Genomic DNA, 25,582 nt, shown 5'->3' with positions numbered 1-25,582 from the left:
GAGTATTGAACCGTTTATAACGGCTGGGTATTGGGTGGGACATTCTGATTTAAGAACTTTCTAAATAAAATAGAAAGTCCCAAAATAGTTAATTTATCTGACTGCTTGTATTAATTGATCAAAAAGTAGCCATGTGCAGTAATATAGTTATATAAAAGAATAATAAAGCAATGTCGATTATGTTCTTATAAAGAAAATAAATGCTTGCAAAATAATCAAAAATAACCGATAAGAGTATCGATAAAGTACCGAACCGTTAAGCAGTATCGAATCGATAAGAGTACTGTAGTATCGATAAAATCCTAACGATCCTAACCCATCCCTAATGAACACTGTTATCAATGAAAGAAGAAATGTTTGCAGCTGTGGTAATACTTCAGTTTGTTCATTATAAAAGATAAACCTGAAAACAAAAGCACTTAAATGTTAAATAAAAGGACCACAGTAATGAGGCAGGAACATATTTTCTTGCACTATAATGGTACAATTGTTATTTAAAAAAAGTGCACATAAAAAAGATTCTGTGCCCCTAAATTTTTCATTTAGGGGCACCTGTGCCCCTAGTGAAAAAGCTTAGCGTACAGCCCTGTCACAGAGTAGCGTTCCATCCACCTGCTCATTCATTACGCCCAGATAGTTAGAACTAGATCAGCCTCCTGTATGAATCAAAATTATTTAATCTGAGTGAACGAACTGTCCTCTTCTCTACAGCACATCATCTCACCAGACAGAGGAAGGTATGTAAGGCCAGTCCCAAGGCCTACCGAAGACCGACACTGGCTGAATAATGTGCAGGGCCTACCGTGTCGTCTGATCCTAGATCAGTAGGTCTTCTTTATTAGCCTAAATGATTGAACCTCGGTGTGTGACCTCACCAGATAGAGGAGGAAGGTGTGAAGGCCGGTTCCCAGGCCAACTGAAGACAGGAAGCCCAGGCCTACCCAGTAGGCACACCATAGAAACCTCTTCTCCAGGTACTGGACATACTGCAGAGGGGAGAAGGGAGGAGGGACATTTGAGTGGAGGAATAGACGGGGGAGAAAACAGATGGAGCAGAAATGACAAGACTGTATTAATGGATCGAGGGATGCACTGGTTCAGTGCCGATAATGAGTCCTAAACTGCCACCAGATTTATAAGAATTCCAATATGTTTTCAATACATTTCCATGGCCTAGAACAGTTAAATTCATAGTACCCGTGTACATGAGCTACTCTCTTAGCTCTACTCATCTAATCTGACAACGTGGCAGATTTTAGTTTTTTTTATTGCATAGAAACAAGTCTAAATAGAAACAAGTCTAAATAGAATCTAGTCTAAATCTAAACTAGTCTAAATAGAAGCTAGTGTAAATCTAAATTAGTCTAAATAGAAACTAGTACTCTAAATCTAAACTAGTGTAAATAGAAACTAGTCTAAATCGAAACTAGTGTAAATAGAAACTTGTCTAAATAGAAACAGGTCTAAGTAGTGTAAATATAAACTAGTCCAAATATAAACTAGTCTAAATCTAAACTAGTGTAAATATAAACTAGTGTAAATCTAAACTAGTGTAAATCTAAACTAGTCTAAATAGAAACTAGTCTAAATAGAAACTAGTGTAAATAGAAACCAATCTAATTCTAAACTAGTGTAAATAGAAACTAGTCTAAATAGAAACTAGTCTAAATCTAAACTAGTGTAAATAGAAACGAGTCTAAATAGAAACTAGTCTAAATCTAAACTTAATCTTTTAAGTTTAAACATTTTGGTGGATGGAACACAGAACTCCCTCCATGGCTTCCCTGCTATGCCCAAGACTAAATTACTTTTACAAAACTGGGCAGTACATTATTAGGTAGGCGGTGTTCCTGGCTCCAAAAAGCACAGCTGATTGATGAATTAAAAGCCAATTAATTGCTTGTGTCCCTGGTGCGACATCACAACAGGCAATAGTTATGAACAGCTCCTTTGGGCTTGTTAATCTGAGGACTTCAAACAAATAACATTTCCATAATATGTCCCCTTATCTACTGATAACAGTGTCTACAGAGGACACTTCAACTGAACAGTATAGACTAGCAGCAGACTCCGGGACAGTTTTCTCCCCCCAGGCAGTCAGACTCATGAACAAATAGCACTAACGAACTGAGACTGAGCGACAGTGCCACTTTAGAGCAGTCACTGCTACGGATTTGCACACCTTATTGACTTGCCCATATCACTGATTTGCACACAGTACACGTAGAATTGATGTTTGCTATTCTTAATTTCTTATTTGTTGTTATGCTGCTATTTAGAATTTTTTATCGTTTACACTGTTGCTGCTAGAATTTCACTTCTCTACTGTAAAAGGACAGGGATGTGACTAGTGAAACTGAAAACTAAGACCATTCATTTAGGGTCACTGCAAAAGTGATGGGATTACAATCCATATTCTCCATTAGACATCCAATATCTTTCCATATGTCAAAAATGCAGAAAGCTAAGTGGCAAACAAGACTCCAAATGCTCCTTTTTTTTCACTTTTTCTCCCATTTTCTATATTTTCTCCCATCCGAATTTCGTATCATCCAATTCAACCCTCCCCTGTCACGAACGCTGTTTCTTTCCTCCCACAAGCCGGCTGCAATGTGGACTAAGTCATACATAGCACAAGTCCCCTCCGGTACTTGAGGTAACAGCAGTCGCATCTTTTCACATGCGCAGCTCGATCTCTCAGTGGCGAGGAGTAATGCGTGGGAGGCTCACGCTGCCCCCGACATTTCCTGATTCTACTGCGCAGGCGCACCAACCGACCTGTAGGAGTCGCTGTCCACAACGCCCGATCCCCACCCATCAGTTTCCCACCCCCTAATACGGCCAATGTGTATTAGTACGGACGACCAGCTAAACTGAAAGCAAATGTGGAGCGCTGGGCTCGAACAGGCGAGCCCAGCGTCTCCAGATTTCACTACGTCTCCCACTACGCCACGTAGCCGCGACTCCAAATGCTCCTTATGTACAAATGGGGACGAGGGGACATTTATGCACATGTACTGGGACTGCCCACCAGTTAAAATATTCTGGAAAGAGGTGACCCAGCAATTATCAAATCTCTTAACTCTGAATATACCTGTACACCCCTCTGTATTACTGCTGAATGATGTTTTTGAGAATGCAGTACATCCACAGCTAAAGAGATTGGTTTTATCGGGTATCACAGTGGCTAAAAAGCTGATAGCATCACGATGGTTCCAACCGGAATAAATGTGCCGAAAGGTCTGGATTATTACATATCTCGATGTGATTTATCAAGAAATATCTACAGCAAGAATTTTGGGTCTCAATGAATCAAAAATGAAAATGTGGTTAGAAGTGGTGGAGATAATAAAAGCTAGCATATAATTGTAGTGTCTGGTTAGGAGCGTGGGATAATGGATGGATTATCCAATGGGGGGTCCGGGAGGGGGGGTACGAGCTAGAGCATATGTGTGTAGGGTATTAGATAGCAGGTATTGGGGGTATATCCTGTATAAGACATTCAACTATATGGTGATTTCATTGGATGTGATTTCATGTTTGTTTATATGTTTGTTTAAAAAATAATAAAAAAAAGAACACAAAAAAAGAAAGCTAAGTGGCTTTACTTTGATTTCTGTTCTCGGTTATCATGTTTTAGTATTGGGGAAATTCTTCCAATAGCGTAATAATAGCCCTGTTGGTTGGTATCGGCTCCATAAACTATAGATGGTTTCTGTGGAATTGTGTTGCTGGGGAACAGCTTGGAATCCAGTTGATCTCGTCTTTGCTAATATAAATCAACTGGCGGGAACTCAAACGTAGTCCATTCTAGAGTGTTTGTTGTAGTTGAAAACCCTCTTATGACTTTTATTTTAGTCATACACAGTATAATCTATGATGAAGAGTTTGTGAAATAAAACTCTTGACTAAACCTAATACAATCTCCTGTCTTTATAATCAAAAGAAGAATGTTAGTACCACTCAGACATAGTTATCTCCTGAGCCGTACGTTCTAATCTAGGAATGCTGTTTATCTGGATAAACAGTGACAATCATTTAACCTTTAACATACAGAGAGAGAGAAGGAGCAGAGATGTTGAATATTAACATCGCCAAGAAAAACACTTCCATCTCCAGAGGAGTTTACGTTGAAGTTGTGTGGAAGCCATGTCAACTCTACAATAGGCCCTTTCCACAGGAGTTTTGACTCGTCATTAGATAGGTAAACAGAGGCATAACTACAGATGTAGAACAATGAATCATTCGTTTATTATTCTATATCAATGGTTACACCTGTGTGACAAGGCAAACATTTCTATAATATAATTATTTCCCTTACCTCTGTGATGTATGTACCATCCGTCTCTTTTCTATTTATTTAAAAAATGTTGTCCTCTTTCCCCGTTACCCTCCGAGGGGACCTTTTGTCCTCTCGCCAGGCCGTCATTGTAAATAGGAATTTATTCTTAACACTTTCAATGCCCAAAACGTGATAAGACGTTTTATCAGCCCAATGCCTGAATGCCCACGACGACAATTATCGTTTTAATTTTTTTATTAGCAATCTGAATTCATATTTCATCAACAGAGTCTCCCGCCTGTAGGAGCTCAGATGTGAAAAAAACACCCCCTATCGTCTCCCAGATGGTAATGCACCCTTTTGGAATGGACTCAATGAAAATGGATGAGAAAAGAAAAATCCGGAATCCATCTTTTACTTCTCAGGCATGTAACACGAGCCGATCGGATTCATTGTGGAGGCTCAGAACAGCGTGGAATACATGTACAGTATGTAGCGTTGGATCAATAAAAGCGATCGATTTTTGGAATGGCGATCAGGAATTGGAATGATCTTTTTGGAGAACATCTGATCTGAGGTAAGGAATCTATTTTACAAGTCTTGGGATAATCAGAGTTGTATTCGCCGAGATCTCAGCGTTCGCCCTATGTGTGTGTGTGTGTGTGTGTGTGTGGGCGATCGCTTTGAGGAAATCAGAGAATAGATTTTTCAGATCGCCTATATAGCGTGCACGTACAGTACTATCGATAATATAGCGTTTATTTGAAAACTATTCATAAATAGGCCGAAAAATGACCGTTTGTGTATTCTAGAACAGTGGTTCTCAAACTTTTTACACCAAGTACCACCTGAGAACGTAGCTGGCTCTCCAAGTACCACCATATGACCGGTGTTAAAATATAGTCTATTCAGCTATGCGCAGTTCACGCAGGAGGCAAATGTATTCCTAATACCATTATGTATCGTTAACTTTTGTCAGACACAGCCACAATGTACAAAGGGATAGCACTAGAACTAGCAAACGCTTCCACACAACTCATACAGGGCTCTACAGTGCGACCATATTGCTCGCATATGCCCCTAAAAATATGTGCGTGCGAACATGCAAAATCAAGTACTCGCACGGCGTGCGAGTGGGGCCAGCGAGTGCAGAGTACAGCCTCTCATTCGTCCTTTTTTTTCCTCCGCTGCGAGAATCGTTAAAAAACTACAAGTCCCACAGTTCACAGCCGCATAAACGTTCCAATCACAGTAGTTTCCTGTGGTCACGCGACTGGAAACCGAAAGTAATGATCAGCGGCTGCGTCACTGTCTGAGTCAAACAATAATACAGCCATGTCGAAGCCCATTCATTTTTATTTTGCGCGAAAGATACCGGAGAATGAGAAGTCAGGCGAGGCAGCTCATGTTACAGAGGTGATGGTTAACGTTAACCAAGATACTGACGCTAGCCAGCATGCTAGCGAAGTTGGCCAAGCTAGCGAGGCTACACCCACTGTAGCACCCAATGTAGCCACTGTAGCTAGCGAAGCTACACCCACTGGAGCCGGAGGGAAGACATACAAATTTAACGTGAATTGACTAAACATTTCCCCATGGCTAGAGTTCGAAAACAATGTCATGTTTTGTAAATATTGCAAAGTAGGATCGATGCATTGCGATGCATTGTTACACCCCTACAACTGGCCCACTGTGTATGTGTGTACAGCTAACTTGGCTAGCGTTATCAACCGCAGAGGTGGGCAATGGGTCCAGCTGTAGCGCCGGACGGCCAGAGTGCAAGCGGTGTGGCAATAGGGTCCAGCTGCAGCGCCGGACGGCCAGAGTGCAACGGTGTGACGTCGTAATTGGCAGAATCGACTGTCAATCAATGGTCTACCTGACACGCAAACTACTGTACTGGAGGTGTACAGTATTTCAATAGGCAACCCTGAAAGGATTATTTTTCTAAAAGAGCAACACTAGCTCCCCCCTCTACTGATGGCCCTGGTTGTTTTTGTTCAATATCACTGCCTTTCTTATTAGGCCTAGTTGTTGGCTACAACTTTGCCATAGTAGGCATTAATCACTTAATTAATAGTTCAAATGTCCGTCCCATTCCCGTTTGCACACGCAGATACACACACACACGCACACAGTGGGCCAGTGACTTTGGTGGTATGTGCTATTGCACAGATGTGTCCCGTTTGCACATGCACGCACAGTACAAATATACATTTATTTTTGAAAAAAAAATAAACTCTTGTTACTTGACATATTTTCACTGTGCTCCTAAATATTTTTGGGTGCTCCTAAATTTCTTTGTGTGCTCCTAAATTTTTTCATTTAGGAGCACCTGTGCCCCTAGTGAAAAAGGTTAGCGTAGAGCCCTGAAGGGGCATTGAGAACATAATAACTAACATTCTCACATAGCAAGTGAGAAAATTAAGAACAACTGTATTTCAGCAAATGTACTTAATTCTCTCTATCTCTCTCTCTGTCTGTCTGTCTGTCTGTCTGTCTGTCTGTCTGTCTGTCTGTCTGTCTCTCTCTCTCTCTCTCACACACAGCAAGCGATTGTCCATCATTCTCTCTCTCACTCACACACAATTATTTTGTTACAAAAACTTAATTTCCTGCATTCTGGTGCAGGATTTTTTGAATTTTTACCCTTTAAATGCCAGTGTTTGTGATGGGCATCACAAATTATTGTAAAAAAGAAAAGAAAACACATATTCAATACATTTTTTAATGTTTACCCTTTAAATGCCAGTTTGTGTGATGGCATCACAAATTATTGTAAAAAAAAAAAAAAAAAACACAAAAAGTAAAATATTTTCAATATATCAAATGCAAAGTACATTTTTATGGGGGGGGGGTTGTTACAGGCTAGGCATGTGTCAATGATTAGCAGCAACACAGATTTTGATGAATTTTTTGTAATGTCAGATTTTTTATCTGACTAATTATTACAAAAAAATCTAAAAATAAATTGTTATGATCAGGGCTGAAGTTGAATTAAAGATTTATGACCGTTTAGACTGCATTACTCTCTGTCACAGTGATCTCCTGGTTGTTCCCCACTTAGGTTACCGTAATTCCTCTAATAGTAACCCCGGCTTGTATTTGTTTCAACTGTAGCGGGTACCAGGCTTGTATTAGGAGGAGGCCTGTATAAGAGGGAGGCCTATATTTCAAATTTTCAAACGGATCATAATGAATAAATCAACATTTTGTGTCAGTTTGAACCCAGTAAAATGTACTGGGTTCATTTATTGAAACCAAGTACTGTATGAAATAGTAAACAGTGCAATTACAGGTGGTCACTGGTCATTTCAACGTTTTCAAAGTGAAATCAAGTAACTAGCTCAGTATGCAGCTCAGTATATTAGTAACCCGGCTTGTATTAGGAGGCCGGCTTATAATTGCTTAGCTCAAGAGCGCACCCGGCCATTAATAGAGACCCGGCTTGTATTTGAGACCCGGTTACTATTAGAGGAATTACGGTATCTAACTATCGAGCCGCCGCAACCAGAAACACTGGCCTGGCCTGCTTCTAAGTTCAGTGGCCTGACTGCAAAACATTTTTTACTGGATGTTTACTGTTAATGCTTGTGTGTCTAATTCGATGTTACATTTTGTAAATGTTTTCAAGTACCACCAGCAGTACCACCAAGTACCACTAGTGGTACGCGTACCACAGTTTGAGAACCACTGTTCTAGAATATTCCAGAAAAGGGCGATTATCATGGAATATTTATATTTTCCTTGAAAACGAGGGCTTTTCAAAATGCTATAAAACGAAAATGAACCGATAAAAAAACAATCCGCTTCGACAATGTTAACTGGAAAATGAGTCATTGATAAGCGACGGCCAGATTAGACACATAGCCATAATTTAAAACATAGATTAGGCGTTATTAACGCTAACATTGAAGTGGATGGTGGGCATTCAAGCGGTAAATCGCTTGGGCTCTGAAAGTGTTAATTGACCTGCCTGGTTAAATAATAATAAATCAAATAAAAAATGCTGTGAAAAGGGTCTATTCTGCTCCCTGGCAGCTGCGATGGAACTACTGCTCATCTTTAGAATGTTAGGCATCTCGTATATAAGTGTTTAACAGGAGATGTTTGTTACACGATTGCAGCAAACGCATCTTAGGCGGTGATCACTCCAGCAAACTGTGGCTGTGTAGCATGCTCGCTAGCTAGTGCTGTTTTAAAGGGGACATGCATTGCTATTCCTAGCACTATTTGGGCAACTTTACACAATTCCTGTGAGTCTATTGAACACATCTGTAAGCTTTTATTTAAAAAAAATGCATTATATTTCTAATCAAGTACTCAAAGGCCACATTTTTCTCACTTTGGATTTCAGGCTGTGTTGGCCTGGCTCCGCCCATAAGCACTTTGAGTGACAATCATCCACACAGTCTGCGACTGGCACAGAGAGAGATAGAGAGAGACTGAGGGGGATACTAATTAATTTCGCTGCGGGGGGGGGCATAATCCCACGGGACAATGTATTGGTAACTTGTTTCAAATGACAATATATACCCCTGTCCTGTGATTATTATTGTACGGATCGGAATACAGGCGTGCGTGTGGGAGCATGCACAAAGATATTACAGTGATATGCTGGTGCTCGACTGCGAGGGAGAGATAGAGGGACACACAGAGGCACAGAGCACTGTAAACGCTGTGTGTGTGCGAGAAGACGGGTCCCTCTCTCTCTCTCATCTCTCTCCCTCTCTCGCTCGTCCGCTCCCTGCTCGCCGTCAAAACCCGTTTGAGGAAGTGTCGGGTTACACTATGCACTCTCTGCCTCGCTCTGTTTGAGGAAGTGAAGATAATTTCCACTCGCTCTGCTGTCGCTGTCAACCATAGAGGGGAGGTTAGTTATGCAAATCAGTACCCTATTCACGTCAGCAATACCGTCAAATCAGAACAGCTTAGTTGAGTGAGGGAAGATCTTGTGAACTCGAGACTAGACTGATGAGTCAATATGGTCATTAGAAACAGACCCATTGATACTAACCCCCATTACTATAAAACCATGCTAAACACATAAAAAACTATTTATAATGCATGTCCCCTTTAACACTTTGAATGCCAGCCATCGTTAGTTTTGTCGTTAGTTCATGCCGACCTTTGAGTGCCCACCAACGCTATATAGCGTTTGTTTGTCGTTTTTTTTTATTGGCGATTTGAATTCATATTTCATCAATCGAGCCTCACGCTAGTGTTGCAGACTCTCTGAGCTCAATTGGGAAAATACCGCCCCCTATCATCTCTCCCTGTGGTATGTATTGTGAATATTCCTCAGCTAGTCAGATAGTAAATTATATTGACCATATTGATCAAATTGTTTACACTGCCTGTGTTGTTTTTTTACTACCTGTATACTGTGTTGTTTTACTACCTGTACCCCCCCCCCCCCCCCTCCCCCCCATGCTGCTATGATGCCTGAATTTCCCCAAGGGGATCAATAAAGGAATATCTTATCTTATCTTATCTTATTGTACTGCACCCCATTACTTTAGACTGACGAAGGGGGGGGGGGGGGGGGGGGGGGGGCAGTTTCCTCATTTTACTTTTCCGTCAAGGCCAACTGAAGAATCCATTGTGCTCGCCGGCCCGGAAAACGCGTGGATTATGTATTTACAGTACCCAATAAGCGTGATCGATATTTGGAATGGCGATCAGGAAATGGAATAATCTTTTTGGATAACATCTGATCTAAGGTAAGGAATCTATTTTACCAGTCTTGGGATAATCGGATCGGTTTTGACCTATATATCAGCGTTTGCCCATTGTGTGTGTGTGGCTGTGTGAGCGATCAGGAAATGAGATAATCGATTTTTCAGCCCGCTTCTATAGCGTGCATAAGTACATATACTATCGATAATCTAGCGGTTCTTTGAAAACGATTCATAAATAGGCCGAAAAATGACAACGTTTGTCTATTCCAGAATATTCCAGTAAATGCCTTTGATCACGGAATCTTTATATTTTCCTTGAAAACGAGGGCTTTTCAAAATGCTATAAAACTGAAATGAAGCGATTAAAAAACAATCCGTTTCGACAATGTTGACTGCAAACAAGTCATTGATAAACGACGGGCAGATTAGACACATAACCATAATTTAAGACAGAGATTATGCGTTCACAACGCTATCATTGAAGTGGGTGCTGGCATTCAACCATGTTTTACCATGTTAATGGCCGGTAATCAAAGTGTTAACATGTGGTTACGTTTCACAGCCTGATCATCATTTCAGTTGAAGAGAAAAGGCGGCAACAAGGAGCTAATATTACAAGCTGAGTCACGTGACTCACACGACCAATAGAGCGGCTGGTGGGGAGACAAGAGGTGCCAACGAGTCACGTGACTCACACGGCCAATAGAACGGCTGGTGGGGAGACAGAGACGTTCAAAGAAAACACATAGTTCAACCAAAAGTCATAATAACAGGTACAGTAGAATACACTAATGTAATTAGTAACAGGTAGAATACACTAATGTAATTAGTAACAGGTAGAATACACTAATGTATGTATGATTTATTGAAAATGGGGGACCCTGATGTAAACAAGACGAAAGTCTCTCTGGTCTGCATCCCCTATCTGCACTACAACTCGTACACCTACTGTGAATTGTACCTAAATTGCACCTCGTCCCATTTCTCCATTTCTGCCTTGCACTATATAGTATTGTATATAGTATTGTATATTAGTACACTCGTCCCATTTCTCCATTTCTGCCTTGCACTATATAGTATTGTATATAGTATTGTATATTAGTACACTGCACAGTATTGTATGGTAACTACGTCTATTCTGCATCGAACATTGTACATATGTCTAAACTGAACACTGACCTTTTTTTTTTTACTTCTAATTTTACTATGTTTTTATTTCATACTTATCTCGTCTTGCACAGTCTCTGGAGCGCAACAGTAAGAAGCATTTTGTACAAAAGTATTCTGTACTTCTGTATGACAACTATTAAAGAAACTTGAAACTTGAAACCTTAACAATTGTATGTATTGCGCTGTACTGTATTGTACCCATTCTGCAATCTGTTAATAAAGTTTTCAAATCAATCAATCAATCATGTAATTAGACTGGTGATTACCTGACTCGGATAGTTTTCTGAAATGCATGGAATTGAATTAGTAATCTTTTTTTCATAGATTTTAATGACAAATCTATTAAAACAATTCCGAGAGGTTTTGATATCAAATTCCCGTCTATAATTGTGCCAATTTTATAAAAATGTTATGCCTACGGTATGTCTATTTTGTGTCTACATCACTGCTGTACAAATAGTTTATTATTATCCGTTCATTGAAATCCGCTCATAATGATTCCAAGTACACAACGTGGCCTAAAGGAACAAAATGAGTTACAAAACGAGTTCCGCTTGTCGTTTTTATTATGGTTTTGAACTTTTGATGCCTGGAGGAGCAGTTTCTGAATGGAATTATTAGCGGCCCTAATGTGGGAGTTGATGCGGATCTCCTGGTTCTCCCACCTCCGTCCTGTCTCCATTAAAAGAGGGTGGTTAAGGTGAAAGGCAGCGAACGTTGCGAGCACCGCTGTAGAGTTCCTCGCTCCTTACCTTCTGGTGGGTTCCTTCAGTGGAGTAGGCGAAGGAGAAGAGGGAGCACACCACCAGGAACAACAGCACTGCACCTCCTCGCTGCCACAACCTGCACAGGGAGGCAGAAGACATCAGTGAGCCACTGAGTGATTCTGAGTGTTATCACTTTTTTATTTTTTTAAGGGACAAGTACAACTGATGCCATCTAAACCCGTGTCTGGGGGGAAAAAACGTAGAGTTTTCCCCTGTAGCTAATCGTTCCAGTGGCGATTTGGAACTAGCCAAACTCAGTTTTAGCTTTCACGACAACACCGGGAGTGGGTTCTGTGTTCTCATTAACACATTCATTGCCAACGACGAGATTAGTAGTCTTAACTCGCCATGCGTTGAGTGCCAAGGCCCGAGAAAACTCTGTTTTTAATCGTTATTTCTTTTATTAGCGATATCCATTCATTTTTCACCCATCCAGCCTGACGTTATCATTGTGAATGGGTCTGAGCTCGAAAAAATTGCAAATACCGCCGCCTATCGTCTCCCGGATGGTATTGCACATCATTGGATTGGATTGGGTGGGCATGTGAATCAGAAAAAAAGTCCGGTCCGGGGTTTTCCCTTCTCTGGCAAGCCGTCTCGTATACCACATTCACTGGGGAGGCTGGGAGCAGCTTTCGATTATGTGTTTCGGACTATAACGTTGGATCAATAAACACTGTCAATATTTGGAATGGCGATCAGGAATTGGATTAATCTTTTTGAAGAACATCTGATGTGAGGTAAGGACTCTATTTTACCAGTATTGGGCTAATCAGATGTTTTTTTCTCAGCCATCGCAGCGTGTCTGTGTGTGTGTGTGTATGACGTTAGCGCTGACCAGGTCATGGATAATAAGATTTCTCAGCCCGCTTCTCTAGCGTGCATAAGTACACATATACTATCGATAATCTAGCGTTTATTTGAAATCAGCCAAAGAATTATGTGTTTTGTGTATTCCACTAAAGAGCTATTATCGCGGAATTTCTCTGGAATTACTAGAATTCTCCAAAACTATACTTGTATTCAAAACGGTATAAAACGGAAATGTACCAATGAAAAAACAATCCGTTTCGTACATGTTGACTGCAAGCAAGTCATTGATAAGCGAGGGGTGTTTTAGACCCATAGCCATAATTTAAGATATAGTTTAAAAGGAAAACTCCAACATTTTGGGAAATTAGCTTATTTAACATCTTCCCTGGAGTTGGACAAGAAGATACATACCTTTTTCGTCTCTCTGCATGCATTGGGCTTAGGGAACGCCTGGACTGTTAGCCTAGCTTAGCTTCATCACTGGAAGTGGGGCAGACATCTAGCCTAGTTCACTACAGTCAGGAAATATACTCCAAATACAATCAAAATAGAACTCCCAAACGTTCCTGTAAACATGTTGTGACCTGTGTATTTACCAGGTCTCCCAGTCACAAGTCACACGAGTCTCCCAGTCACACAAGTCACATGAGTCTCCCAGTCACACAAGTCACATGAGTCTCCCAGTCACACAAGTCACACGAGTCTCCCAGTCACACAAGTCTCCCAGTCACACAAGTCACACGAGACTCCCAGTCACACAAGTCTCCAAGGCACACAAGTCTCCCAGTCACACAAGTCTCCCAGTCACACAAGTCTCCCAGTCACACAAGTCTCCCAGTCACACAAGTCTCCCAGTCACATGAGTCTCCCAGTCACACAAGTCTCCCAGTCACACAAGTCTCCCAGTCACACAAGTCGCACAAGTCACACGAGTCTCCCAGTCACACAAGTCTCCCAGTCACACAAGTCTCCAAGTCACACAAGTCACACGAGTCTCCCAGTCACACAAGTCTCCCAGTCACACAAGTCACACGAGTCTCCCAGTCACACGAGTCTCCCAGTCACACAAGTCTCCCAGTCACACAAGTCTCCAAGTCACACGAGTCTCCCAGTCACACAAGTCTCCAAGTCATACGAGTCTCCCAGTCACACAAGTCTCCCAGTCACACAAGTCACCCAGACACACAAGTCTCCAAGTCACATGAGTCTCCCAGTCACACAAGTCACACGAGTCTCCCAGTCACACAAGTGACTTGGAGACCTGTGTGACCGGGAGATTTGTGTGACTGGGAGACTTGTGTGACTGGGAGACTTGTGTCTGGGAGACTTGTGTGACTGGGATACTCGTGTGAACTTGTGTGACTGGGAGACTTGTGTGACTCATGTGACTGGGAGACTTGTGACTGGGAGACTTGTGTGACTGGGAGACTCGTGTGACTTGTGTGACTAAGAGACTCATGTGACTTGTGACTGGGAGACGTGGTAAATACACAGGTCACAACATGTTTACAGGAACGTTTGGGAGTTGTATTTTGATTATATTTCCTGACTGTAGTGAACTAGGCTAGATGTCTGCCCAACTTCCAGTGATGAAGCTAAGCTAGGCTAACGGTCCAGGCATTCCCTAAGCCCAATGCATGCAGAGACGAAAAAGGTATGCATCTTCTTGTCTAACTCCAGGGAAGATGTTAAATAAGCTAGTTTTCCTTTAAGCGTTCGCAAATTTCCCCCGACCTCCCATTGACTTCCTTATAGACCTGTCGCTAAACCACGCCCCAAAATAGAATTTGTCCAATCATATCACAGCAAAAATCCTCGCTACAGAAACCTCGGTCAATTAGGTTTGTGGGCTGTATCAAACCAGACGGCTGTGATCGAAACCACTGTGAAGAGTTCAGTTTATATGTTATTATCTACCCAATATCTGATGGTGAAACGCTGTGCGTGGGGTATCTGTAATTCGGACACCAGGTACCCTGAAAGACTGGATGGAGGAGTATATTTCATACCTTTTCCGAAGCCCAAAAGACAACTCGACAAATGCAAGCGATGGATTCTGCTGTGTCGTCGACCACATACACAACTGAATGTGAAGACCATTACCAAGGACACTTATGTTTGCTCAAAGGTAAGGTCAATTCATAAAGACATAATATTTGACGGCATGTATTAGAAACGTAGACCAAACTATTAGTTTGCTAACATTTTACTTTGACTTCCAACTAGCTAGCGTATATCCGGGCTCTCGTATCTGCTCCGAAAAGACACAGACCCTACCTCTCGAATGACAACCTTGTTAGCTTTCTGCATCATAACGTTAGCCTTATGTATCATAACATAAGCTTTCTGCATCATAACGTTAGCTTTCTGCATCATAACGTTAGCCTTATGTATCATAACATAAGCTTTCTGCATCATAACGATAGCTTTCTGCATCATAACGTTAGCTTTCTGTATCATAACGTTAGCCTTATGTATCATAACATAAGCTTTCTGCATCATAACGTTAGATTTCTGCATCATAACGTTAGCCTTATGTATCATAACATAAGCTTTCTGCATCATAACGTTAGCTTTCTGCATCATAACGTTAGCTTTCTACATCATAACGTTAGCCTTATTTATCATAACATAAGCTTTCTGCATCATAACGTTAGCTTTCTGCATCATAACGTTAGCTTTCTGCATCATAACGTTAGCTTTCTGTATCATAACGTTAGCTTTCTGTATCATAACGTTAGCTTATACTCTGGACTGGATTGATAGCAGGGCTAGTAAATAAGTCCTGGACTTTGTCGTCAATAAAATCCACTTTGAGCTGCATTTTATGTATGAAAGATGCTCCATAAATGAACTATTATTATTATCCGTCTATGCTTAGCTAATACTCAGCTTTTTGTGTTTTTTTCACAGAATGAGGTGTGCTGGAGATGTTATTGCCCTCACACAAGTCTCCCAGTCACACAAGTCACACAAGACTCCCAGTCACACAAGTCTCCAAGGCACACGAGTCTCCCAGTCACACAAGTCTCCCAGTCACACAAGTCTCCCAGTCACAAGTCACATGAGTCTCCCAGTCACACAAGTCTCCCAGTCACACAAGTCTCCCAGTCACACAAGTCGCACAAGTCTCCCAGTCACACAAGTCTCCCAGTCACACAAGTCTCCCAGTCACACAAGTCTCCCAGTCACACAAGTCTCCCAGTCACACAAGTCTCCAAGTCACACAAGTCTCCCAGTCACACAAGTCTCCCAGTCACACGAGTCTCCCAGTCACACAAGTCTCCCAGTCACACAAGTCTCCTAGTCACACAAGTCTCCCAGTCACACAAGTCTCCAAGTCACACGAGTCTCCCAGTCACACAAGTCTCCAAGTCATACGAGTCTCCCAGTCACACAAGTCTCCCAGTCACACAAGTCACCCAGACACACAAGTCTCCAAGTCACATGAGTCTCCCAGTCACACAAGTCACACGAGTCTCCCAGTCACACAAGTGACTTGGAGACCTGTGTGACCGGGAGATTTGTGTGACTGGGAGACTTGTGTGACTGGGAGACTTGTGTCTAGGAGACTTGTGTGACTGGGATACTCGTGTGACTCATGTGACTGGGAGACTTGTGTGACTTGGAGACTTGTGTGACTGGGAGACTCGTGTGACTTGTGTGACTGAGAGACTCATGTGACTTGTGTGACTGGGAGACGTGGTAAATACACAGGTCACAACATGTTTACAGGAACGTTTGGGAGTTGTATTTTGATTATATTTCCTGACTGTAGTGAACTAGGCTAGATGTCTGCCCAACTTCCAGTGATGAAGCTAAGCTAGGCTAACGGTCCAGGCATTCCCTAAGCCCAATGCATGCAGAGACGAAAAAGGTATGCATCTTCTTGTCTAACTCCAGGGAAGATGTTAAATAAGCTAGTTTTCCTTTAAGCGTTCGCTTAAATCTGTATCTGTCTATGCTTAGCTAATACTCAGCTTTTTGTGTTTTTTTCACAGAATGAGGTGTGCTGGAGATGTTATTGCCCTCACAGACGACACAGGTCAACCCAAGACAGGACATGAGTGACAATGAAAGGGGTCTGATTTATGTTTTTGGACTAAAGTGAGCATCATGGAATGTGTGCAGCTTTACAATCATGTCATTGATGAACTGAATAATATCCCTCTCTGCTCATTCACCTCTCCCCCTCATCCCTCTCCCCTTATCCATCACCCCTCTCTCCTTATCCATCACCCCTCTATCCTCCCCTCTTACTCCAGATGAGGAGTGCCGGCCTGTGGCTCCCCCAATGGAAGGTGGACATTACTAAAAAGCTAAACAGAATGCTTAGAGGTTCTAGAAGGTTCTACTATGACATCATCACCAGCGTTCCAGAATGATCGGGCGGCACTAATTTTCTAGAATGTTCCTAACAATAGGTCCGTGGGTGAATTATGTACCATTACAATCACTACAGTAATGCATTAAGTTTCAAAAGTAAAAGTACAGTACATATTCTATAGGGTGTTCTTGTATTTCAGTGCATTCAACCCTCGATATATTGACCTGAAGGTTGTTAAAGTGGTCCAGTTATGCTGCTCTGTGTCCCTCAGATTGCTGGTTTAAAATGTTAAAGTACTTGATCTTCATCAACAGTTGCTGATATTGCAAATGTCAACAGACCAGGCTATTAATCCATAATGGAGGTACTAGAAGAGGGGTTACAGGGTAACCAAAATCAACATGTTTCTCCTTCCAAGGGTCATCAATAATCACAGCAAATGTTGTGACTATGACTAACGGGTCAGGAGATTGACAATGTGGATCCAGCGATAACATTTTAATTCGATTTGTGAACTATGGGTCTGGGGTTGGGACAAAATCAATTTTAAGCCTCGTCACAGCATTCATTTGGCTACAAGAATATAATGTTAAATTACCATAGAAGTATCACAACAACACATGATATTGTTCGCTATTCCAGTTTATATCGTACATCCATTTGTGTAACTGTAAATCCATGTATATTTATTGTATATATTAAAAATAGTCGCTATTTATGTACACTTTAGTTGTGGGTGGGTTTTCTTTTCTAATCAGAGTGATCTATCTTGAGAATGTGTTGTATATGCATTTATTTATATTAAATATAACTTATACTTAGTGTTATAAGAAAAGCTATGTCCTGTAACCATATACTGTGATTTACAGGTATTTTGGTAAATGGTAAATGTCTGTATTTATATAGCGCTTTTATCCAAAGCGCTTTACAATTTGTTTCTCACATCTTACCCATTCACTCACACACCGACGGTGGAGGCAACCATGCAAGGTGCCAACCTGCTCATCAGTGTCTTGCTCAAGGAGACTTCGACACGCTGCCCGGGAGGAGCGAGAATCAAACCGGGAACCTCCGGATTACCAGACGACTGCTCTACTCCCAAGCCACTGTCGCCCCCTATTAGGTCTATTTTATTATTAGGTATTTTTTACTTTGGTCTTTATCACTATACATTTATAGTTAGTGTAATCAATCATTTGACCTGATGTAAACTAGAATGTGCAGCATACCATTCTCTGACGTCTTACCCCTTTATGGAGGAGCAGTAGCGGCGCCAGAGAATTGGCCTCGCGGGAGCTTTGGAGGGGCTGGATTGTTTATAGCAGGGGCTAATGAATTTTAATGCAACAAACAAAATACCGGCTAATATAGGCTAGGGGTCGGCTATTAGGTTTGGCCACGGGCCATATTTTCCACAAGCCGTTTCTTGGCGGGCCAGGATCAAAAACAATGGCTAATTTAATATACTGATATTGAAAAAAAATAAAAACGTTTTTCTCTGGTCTGCAATCCCTTAACAATTGTGTGTATTGCGCCGTACTGTATTGTACCCGTTCTGCAATCTGTTTTTCATTCATTCATTCATGAACAGCAGATCAGCTGTTGCAGTCAGATCACCGCGGCGGGTGACGAACAGATCAGAATGCATGCAAACACGACTCACCCTACCTTGTTTGTTGTTAAGTCCTCCAAAATCCCTGCTAATGTTTGAAACATGTCACATATCCACTCGCCGCCCTCCAATTCCAGATTGGCGTTGAATGCAGCAGCTACTTTATCTGCCAACTTGCCTCGTTGTTGTTGTTGTCGCCACATATTATGCAGAGAGGACGTCGGCTCGGCACGCAAGAATCACCGACCTGTTGCGATAAACCCGTATTTTATGTATGGCTCCTGTTTATTAAAAGAAGCGTTATATTTCCCCGAATCGTTCTTATTTATATCCAAAGATGTTTGTTTTGTTTTTTGAACTCGCACGCATCTCGAACGCGGAAGTGAAAGTGCGTTAGGGACTATTGGTGTAGTCCCGGTGGGACTATTCCATTGGTTCTCCCAGTCCACGTGACCATTTCTAGCATTTCAATTGGCTATAGTGACAGACATGCTTTTGATGACGTCCGGTAGATAGATACAGCTTCACAATAAAAGAGGTGGAGATACTCATCACGCAAACCCACGATAATGTTGCCGTTTCTCTGCCAAATTTCTCAGTTCTTCGCTAAAATACATTCGTAATGTATTTTATATATAAATAAAATAAAAATCATAACTGGGAGGGGGGGCTTAGAGGGGGCTAAGCCTTTTTCAGAGGGGGCTTAAGACCCTGCTAGCTCCTCCCCCCCGCCGCCCCTGTGGAGGAGGATTGTTGGCAAGTGACAGCTCTCACTTTTTTCCTCATTCTAGTGACTAGTGACACAACTGTCGGGTCTAGCTCGTATACTGCGTTGGACCACTAGCCTTAAACTAAATGTATCAGCAATAGTAGTAATCATGGATTATAGTCATAGTTCTTGTAATCTTCAATCAAGTCAACTGTAAATAATGCTCGAGACGTTATCTATAGCTAATGCTTGCATCACCATGGAGGTCTAAGGTAAATGTGTATCTCATGAACGTACTTTTCCACTGCATATTGTAACCCTCCGTCTGCTTCTAAATGAAATATTTGTGTTATCTTTAAAAAACAGGTCTATTACCTGCTGTGGTAAATCTCCCGCGGTCAAGCCCCTTTCGTGACTGTGAAGCAAGGCTTGCATCACAGTCAGGAAAGGGGCTGCCTGCGGCCATCGTCAACGAGTCATTCACGGTCGTCTTTGTTTGTCCGAGTTTTCAAAGGGGGCGTGGTTTAGCGACAGGTCTATTGGCACTCTAGCCCATATATGGTCAAAGGGGCGTGGCACTGAATGTGTTAAAGAGGGCTATAGGTAACATTCAGCCACTAGATGTCACACTAGAGCACAAGCATGTAATTTCTTTATAAGTAGTTAATTATTCAGTGTTTGTAAACTTGTATCCATCCTCTGGGCATTATTAGACACGTGAGCAGTGAACATTTATCAAGCAAAATACACAATAATTTGTACAGAGAGCTTTTTAAATATACATACCTGATATTCAACTAATTTAGACTTAAAATTACATCATCACGAGTCTTCTGAATATTGATAAATGAGGCCCAATGTCTTTAAGATTTAATATGATATTAGAGATAGTTACGTTTTGTTTGTAGTACTTTCAGTACTTTGTTGTACTCTTCCAGTAAAACATGTTTCCGGTCCAGGTAAGAGTTTGAAAACGCCCGAAAATTACAAAAATGCGAAGGTCAATCTCGCAGCTCTCGGATCAACTAAGCTAATCGACAAGCTCTGCCCTCTTTTCTTGATCCTCCCAATCACGACCATCACTTGTCTGAGGGAAGCAAAAGTTGTGATTGGAGGACCAAGACAAAAGGAGCGGGGCTTAGCGACAGGTCAACCGTTTGGACACATCCCTCCTAAATCAGTGCTTGGTGTGGTGTCTCTTACTTCAACGTCAACTCCTTTAGCTTGACGAGCGTCTCGAGGAGGAAGTAGTGCAGTGTGGTGATGGGCCTCCTCCAGAGCACCAGAGACAGGCGGTCCTCTTTATCCTTCAGTCTCCTCTCTCTGACCGAGGAGTCTGGGGGAGACAAACAATCCCCTTGACTTGCCATCAATTCCTACCTCCATTCGTGCCATCAATAAAGGAAGCAGGAGGTAGCTTTGAGGCGGGCGGGTGGGTGGGGGGATGGTTGTAGTTGCTTATTTAGCTGTTATTATCTGATCTTGTGACCATGTACATGTCTGTCTATGTTCTTCTTGTTTATGTATGTTTACTGTGTTTTTGGCGTTCTTATTATCTGCTGTAACATGAAACTCCCAGTTTGGGACATGCTAATAAACTTGACTTGATCACACTCACCGCTACATCACACGCGCTGGTCTATTGGTAATATTAGACTCATGATTTATTATTGTGGGGGCGACAAACATGTCTGGTTTTGTCCCTTCAATCCCATGTTTCTATGTGGGACGGTTTGCTTGGAAAAGGTCCAACGGAGAGCAGCAGAGATTATGTGCCTTCTCTTTTTGGACTCTGTGACCTGTGTTATCTCTCTGACTGCTCTTTACCACAGATATGGATGCAAAAGTGTGTGAATGTGAAGCAGCAGGGGCACTGCTGGGAAAAAAGCACCAGTGCTCGGGGAAACCTACCCTGGGCAAATTAAGGTTAAAAAAACGGTTTGATTTAAACACCAATGATAATTTTTTTTTTTTTTTTAACCAACCTGTAGAATTGCCATTCCGTTTGTCTTTAGCTCGTGCGCGTTTCAGAGATTGTTCAACACAGCTTGCCCCATTGGCTGCCATTTCACTGTTTAGTAGGTCAGGTGATCTGTAGACATAAATAAAAGACATAACATAAAAGCATAGCAACATTTGTCAACTCTGGCTATCCTTAAAAAGGGATCATTTAACGTCCGTGTCATTTTTCAGCATTGAGCTAAAAAAACGGGTTGACAAAATAATGTACCAGTAATAATATAGGTCAATGATGAAATCGTCCGACACAAAATGACAGGTTGTTCACGTCAATCCAACCCAATGATTCAACACTCACTGCCTGTGGCTTCTTGCTAACAGCACCTAGCTCACCCAGCCTAGAATGACCGACGTTACACCAGACAAAAGGCAACGCTCAAAGGGTGATCATTTAGCCTGGTCAGCCGACTGAAACAACTTCACGTCGAAGGTCGTTAGTTAGTCTGTAATGAGGGATGATCACTAGATTCGTGTGCATCATCATCAGCCTCCCCATGCTAGCTAACCGGTTAGCTTAGCCGTTACAATGCTAACGGCTAAGCTAAGTAGGTTGACATTGAATGGTCAAAAATAAGGGTTCGAATTCAATAACGTTTGGTCATATCCGAGTAAAGGTGTTCAAAACATATCCGTCCCCACCGCTGCTACTCTCGTGCGGTGGATAAAACATGATAAATTGTAAGAATAACGCGATGTTGAAAGGAGATGGTCGGCATTACCTTCTCTCCTGTTCTCTCGTCACCCGGAAATTAACTTTGTACTTCGTCATGTTTCCAAAATAAATGTGCCACGTGACGTTTACTTCATCACAACGTCACGTGACTGAAGAATTATGTTTAAATTTCTGGGAACCCTAAGCTACAGTCCTCTCCTCACCGTGGCATTCGGGGTAACTGTGCTTGGTCACGATGATCATAACAGCCCCGTCCAGCCCCTCGCCCACCACCACCCCCCCAAAGGCAAAGTTAGCACTAAACAAGCGACCTTTATTGTGAAAAGTATATGAACACGTAGTTGAACACGTAGACCCAGAAGTATTTTCTTGTGGTCCAATCGGAGGTTGCCAAATAGTAAAAAAAAAATCTGTTGCAGTGTCCGGATATAATAATAATATAAAAATATATATAAAATATACATTTTTTTTTATTTTTTTTACAAAAACATCAGTTTCGACATTTTAGTTTCAAGCATGTAGAAAATGGGGCAACACTGGATAATGTGTAATTTCAGTATACTGTGGGGATAGGGAAATGGTTGATAGGGTAATTGATATAAGATCCTATAAGATGAGATAAAAATGACAAAGGACAGGGAGGAAAATCAGAGACAGTACAAGTGTTTTTATTAAAACAATGTCTAAACATGGAAGTATGAGGAAATCAAACCTGAGGGCGCAGGCATGAACAAGACAGTCATTAGCTGTAGCGGCTTCTAAAATTCAAAACCATCTAGTTTAACATCGAGGGAAAAAAAGAAACTCCGTTATACACAACAGTTACCTTTCACAGGATATTAACATATGAACAATGAACTAGTGGCTGTAACGCGACAATCATGATAACATGATATAAATTCAGTGTTAGGCGAATTCAATAGTCAAATATTGACCAGAGTGATGATTAAAGTCATCCGACCTTTGTTCTTGCCATGGATTCAGAGTGCTCTCGTTCAAGCCTGCAACTGCAGTGTGGCATAAGAGAACACAAGATGACAATATAAAAAGCATGTTGAAAGAGAGGACATATGGAAACAAGAAAATAAAAGTGACTATTTTTTTCCCCCACACAAGGCCACAGGCACATGTTGTAATCGACAGCAATCGACCGGAATCCCTGATACTGGGGAAACCAAATCTGTGGTCAACGAGGGTGGAACATGCCTCGTTGATGCACTCCTGTAAACCAGGGGAAGCGAATATCTAAAATCCTGTCAAACGTGTTTCCAAAGCAGTTAGACCACTCTGGAATAATGGTTGGGAGGGATTATATTATTAAAACCTTAAAACCAGAGATTGGCAGCATAAACGTGATCCTTTCAGCACCATGGGCGAGGCTATGATCTCACCTGCACGGCGTGTTCGGATTCTTGAACATCAACTTATTATCATCAATATATATTATTATTGCTTTCATCCTCTTCTGTTATCTGCAACGAGGCTGTAGACAGCAGCTACCGGTCGTTACTATAACAGGCACATGGGATGATCCTCTTCTCTCTGCCCTTCATAATACAAGTCCCCAGCGCTGGTACGACCACGGGGCGAGTTGGTTCGAGTGCATCTTGAAGAGCGCCGTCCCATACCCGGGTTAATCGCTGCATCCGTGTCGTATTGACGGGTAACTGTAGTCTAAAGCCTCGCTGAAGTGTCGACCCGGAACAAAGTGACTGAAAGACAGTAAATGAATTATCCAAGAATCTGCTCACATGGTGGGGATAATAACAGTGGCAGGTAAACCCACCATTTTATTTCTGAAGCAAGGGTTTACCCAAATGTATATGTCTTCATGAATGAAATTCATAGTATACATTATACTAAGCAATATAATTGATGCGAGTCGAGTTAAAAATATTCATGCCATTTCCTCAAAAATACCCTACTTTGAAAACATCACGCATTTAATATTATATTGGTGGTTGGTGTTGTTGTCAGCGACTGGAGGTCAGAGTTCACAAACCTTTTATTTTAACATTGCATCACTGGGTAATATGACCCAACGCATCTGGGAGACTTGAGCCACACTATGCTGCCCTGGATCTAAAGCGGTTGTCAATATAATTCCACCCCGAATATGGTACACGACCGCTACACCGGACCCCCAAATTCATACATAATAGGCTTTGGACCCCCACTTCAGAATATTTAGTCCCCACCCCATATTTGTTGTTGTTATTTGTTATTTAGTTGAGAATTCCATAACCGTCTGTAGGCGTGGAGATGACAGAGCGGAGGGTGAAATCGGAGTCGTCGTTAATACGCTTATTCTTTTAAATTGTGCTAAACTTCTAGTGAAGAAATGATTAGTGAGATAAACAATTCCCCCATTTTGCTGGGGACCCTGTGGACCCTCCCCAAGGACCCCTGGGAGTCCCTGGGCCCCACTTTGAGAACCCGCTGGTCTACAGGACTTAAGTGTTTCCCATACAGTTCTTCTCGACAACGAGACAGACCCACGAAAGAGTGGATTTCCTAAACGGACGTGACGGTAACGGCGTGTCTCGTGTCACGTGTGCGGTTCTCCTGCCGCCCACGGTGCATCTCCCCCCCCCGGCACGCCGCCAGCGCCACCAAAGACCTGCGCGGAACACTGTATATCCCACAAGCCGAGTAAGACATTTAGGCTTACAAGGACTTAGGCAAGGTTACGAACGGGAACCGTAGGCACCGATATGGTGGTCGGATGGCTTGCTCTACTCCTGGGCAATAATGTAAACGTGTAGCGACCGGGAGGTGCTCCCCTCACTGCGTCCACCAGGGCTCAAGAGTCACTCGTCATAGTGCAGGGAGGACAGGAACTTGTCCACGTCCAGGTCGTCAGGGAAGGAATCCAGGAGTTTCTTCTGTTTCTGAAGGGGGGAGGGGGGGGAAAAAAGTTAAATATTATGGAAATATAAACATATACATGGAATTTGATCATCTACGGCACTGAGGGTTAACCAATAAGCTCTCCTACTAATATTTCACCAGAAATCCATCTCAGCCCAGCTCTAAAACGCGTACAACTACTGCTCAGTTTGGCATTCATTTCAGAGGCCCCAGGATATGGAATTCTCTGCCAGTAAAGCCTTGTTTATTCACGGTGTCCATGGAACCGATGATGAATGCAGCCAGTCGATTCTATTATCGATTCTGTTTATCGATTCCTGATACATTTTTACATTTATAATTTAAATAAATAAATTGGAAATGCAACAGAACTAAGCTGGTTAGAATAACAACATGCAACTTGACATTTCTGATTGTCATTTATTGTTGAGCCCCCATGTCAGAAAAATACAAAAACTGTAAAAAAGAATTAACTACACACTTATAATAATGTAATAATAATAATGTATTTGAGATTCTCTTAAACTAATTTAATCAATTGAACTGTAGTTACATTCAACAGGTCGTTATTGCAAAAGAGAATTAATTATCAATAACCTACCTGGTTAAAAGTAAAAACATAACTGACACATAAGTAACATCTAGGAAAGCAATTCGC

At 41.9% G+C, this 25,582-nt stretch overlaps 2 protein-coding genes across 4 annotated transcripts in view; both read right to left on the bottom strand.

Moving 5' to 3' along the window:
* The window catches only part of vmp1 (vacuole membrane protein 1), a 63,898-nt gene extending 39,155 nt beyond the window's left edge, over window positions 1-24,743 (bottom strand). Inside the window, exons 1-5 of one of the 3 annotated variants that reach the window (XM_084331164.1) lie at window positions 23,445-24,743; window positions 21,347-21,453; window positions 20,565-20,697; window positions 11,886-11,976; window positions 876-986 (exon numbers count right to left, since the gene is read on the bottom strand). In XM_084331164.1, the coding sequence (XP_084187290.1) occupies window positions 876-986; window positions 11,886-11,976; window positions 20,565-20,697; window positions 21,347-21,453; window positions 23,445-23,512 (510 nt within the window). In that variant the 5' untranslated portion in view covers window positions 23,513-24,743. Of the gene's footprint in view, window positions 1-875; window positions 987-11,885; window positions 11,977-20,564; window positions 20,698-21,346; window positions 21,454-21,678; window positions 21,798-22,099; window positions 22,234-23,444 lie in introns of those variants that run through there. The other 2 variants (XM_084331165.1, XM_084331166.1) reach the window with 2 other exon arrangements.
* A 67-nt stretch (window positions 24,744-24,810) lies between these two features.
* The window catches only part of npat (nuclear protein, ataxia-telangiectasia locus), a 40,963-nt gene continuing 40,191 nt past the window's right edge, over window positions 24,811-25,582 (bottom strand). The window contains exon 17 of the mRNA XM_084331138.1: window positions 24,811-24,944. Within this exon, the coding sequence (XP_084187264.1) occupies window positions 24,864-24,944 (81 nt within the window). The 3' untranslated portion in view covers window positions 24,811-24,863. The remainder of the gene's footprint in view (window positions 24,945-25,582) is intronic.

This window comes from Notolepis coatsorum (genome assembly GCF_963971535.1).
Source record: "Notolepis coatsorum genome assembly, chromosome: 1".
NCBI classification, from domain to species: Eukaryota; Metazoa; Chordata; class Actinopteri; order Aulopiformes; family Paralepididae; genus Notolepis; species Notolepis coatsorum.
The sequence above is the reverse complement of the archived record's forward strand: the minus strand, read 5'-3'. Positions and strand labels throughout refer to the sequence as shown.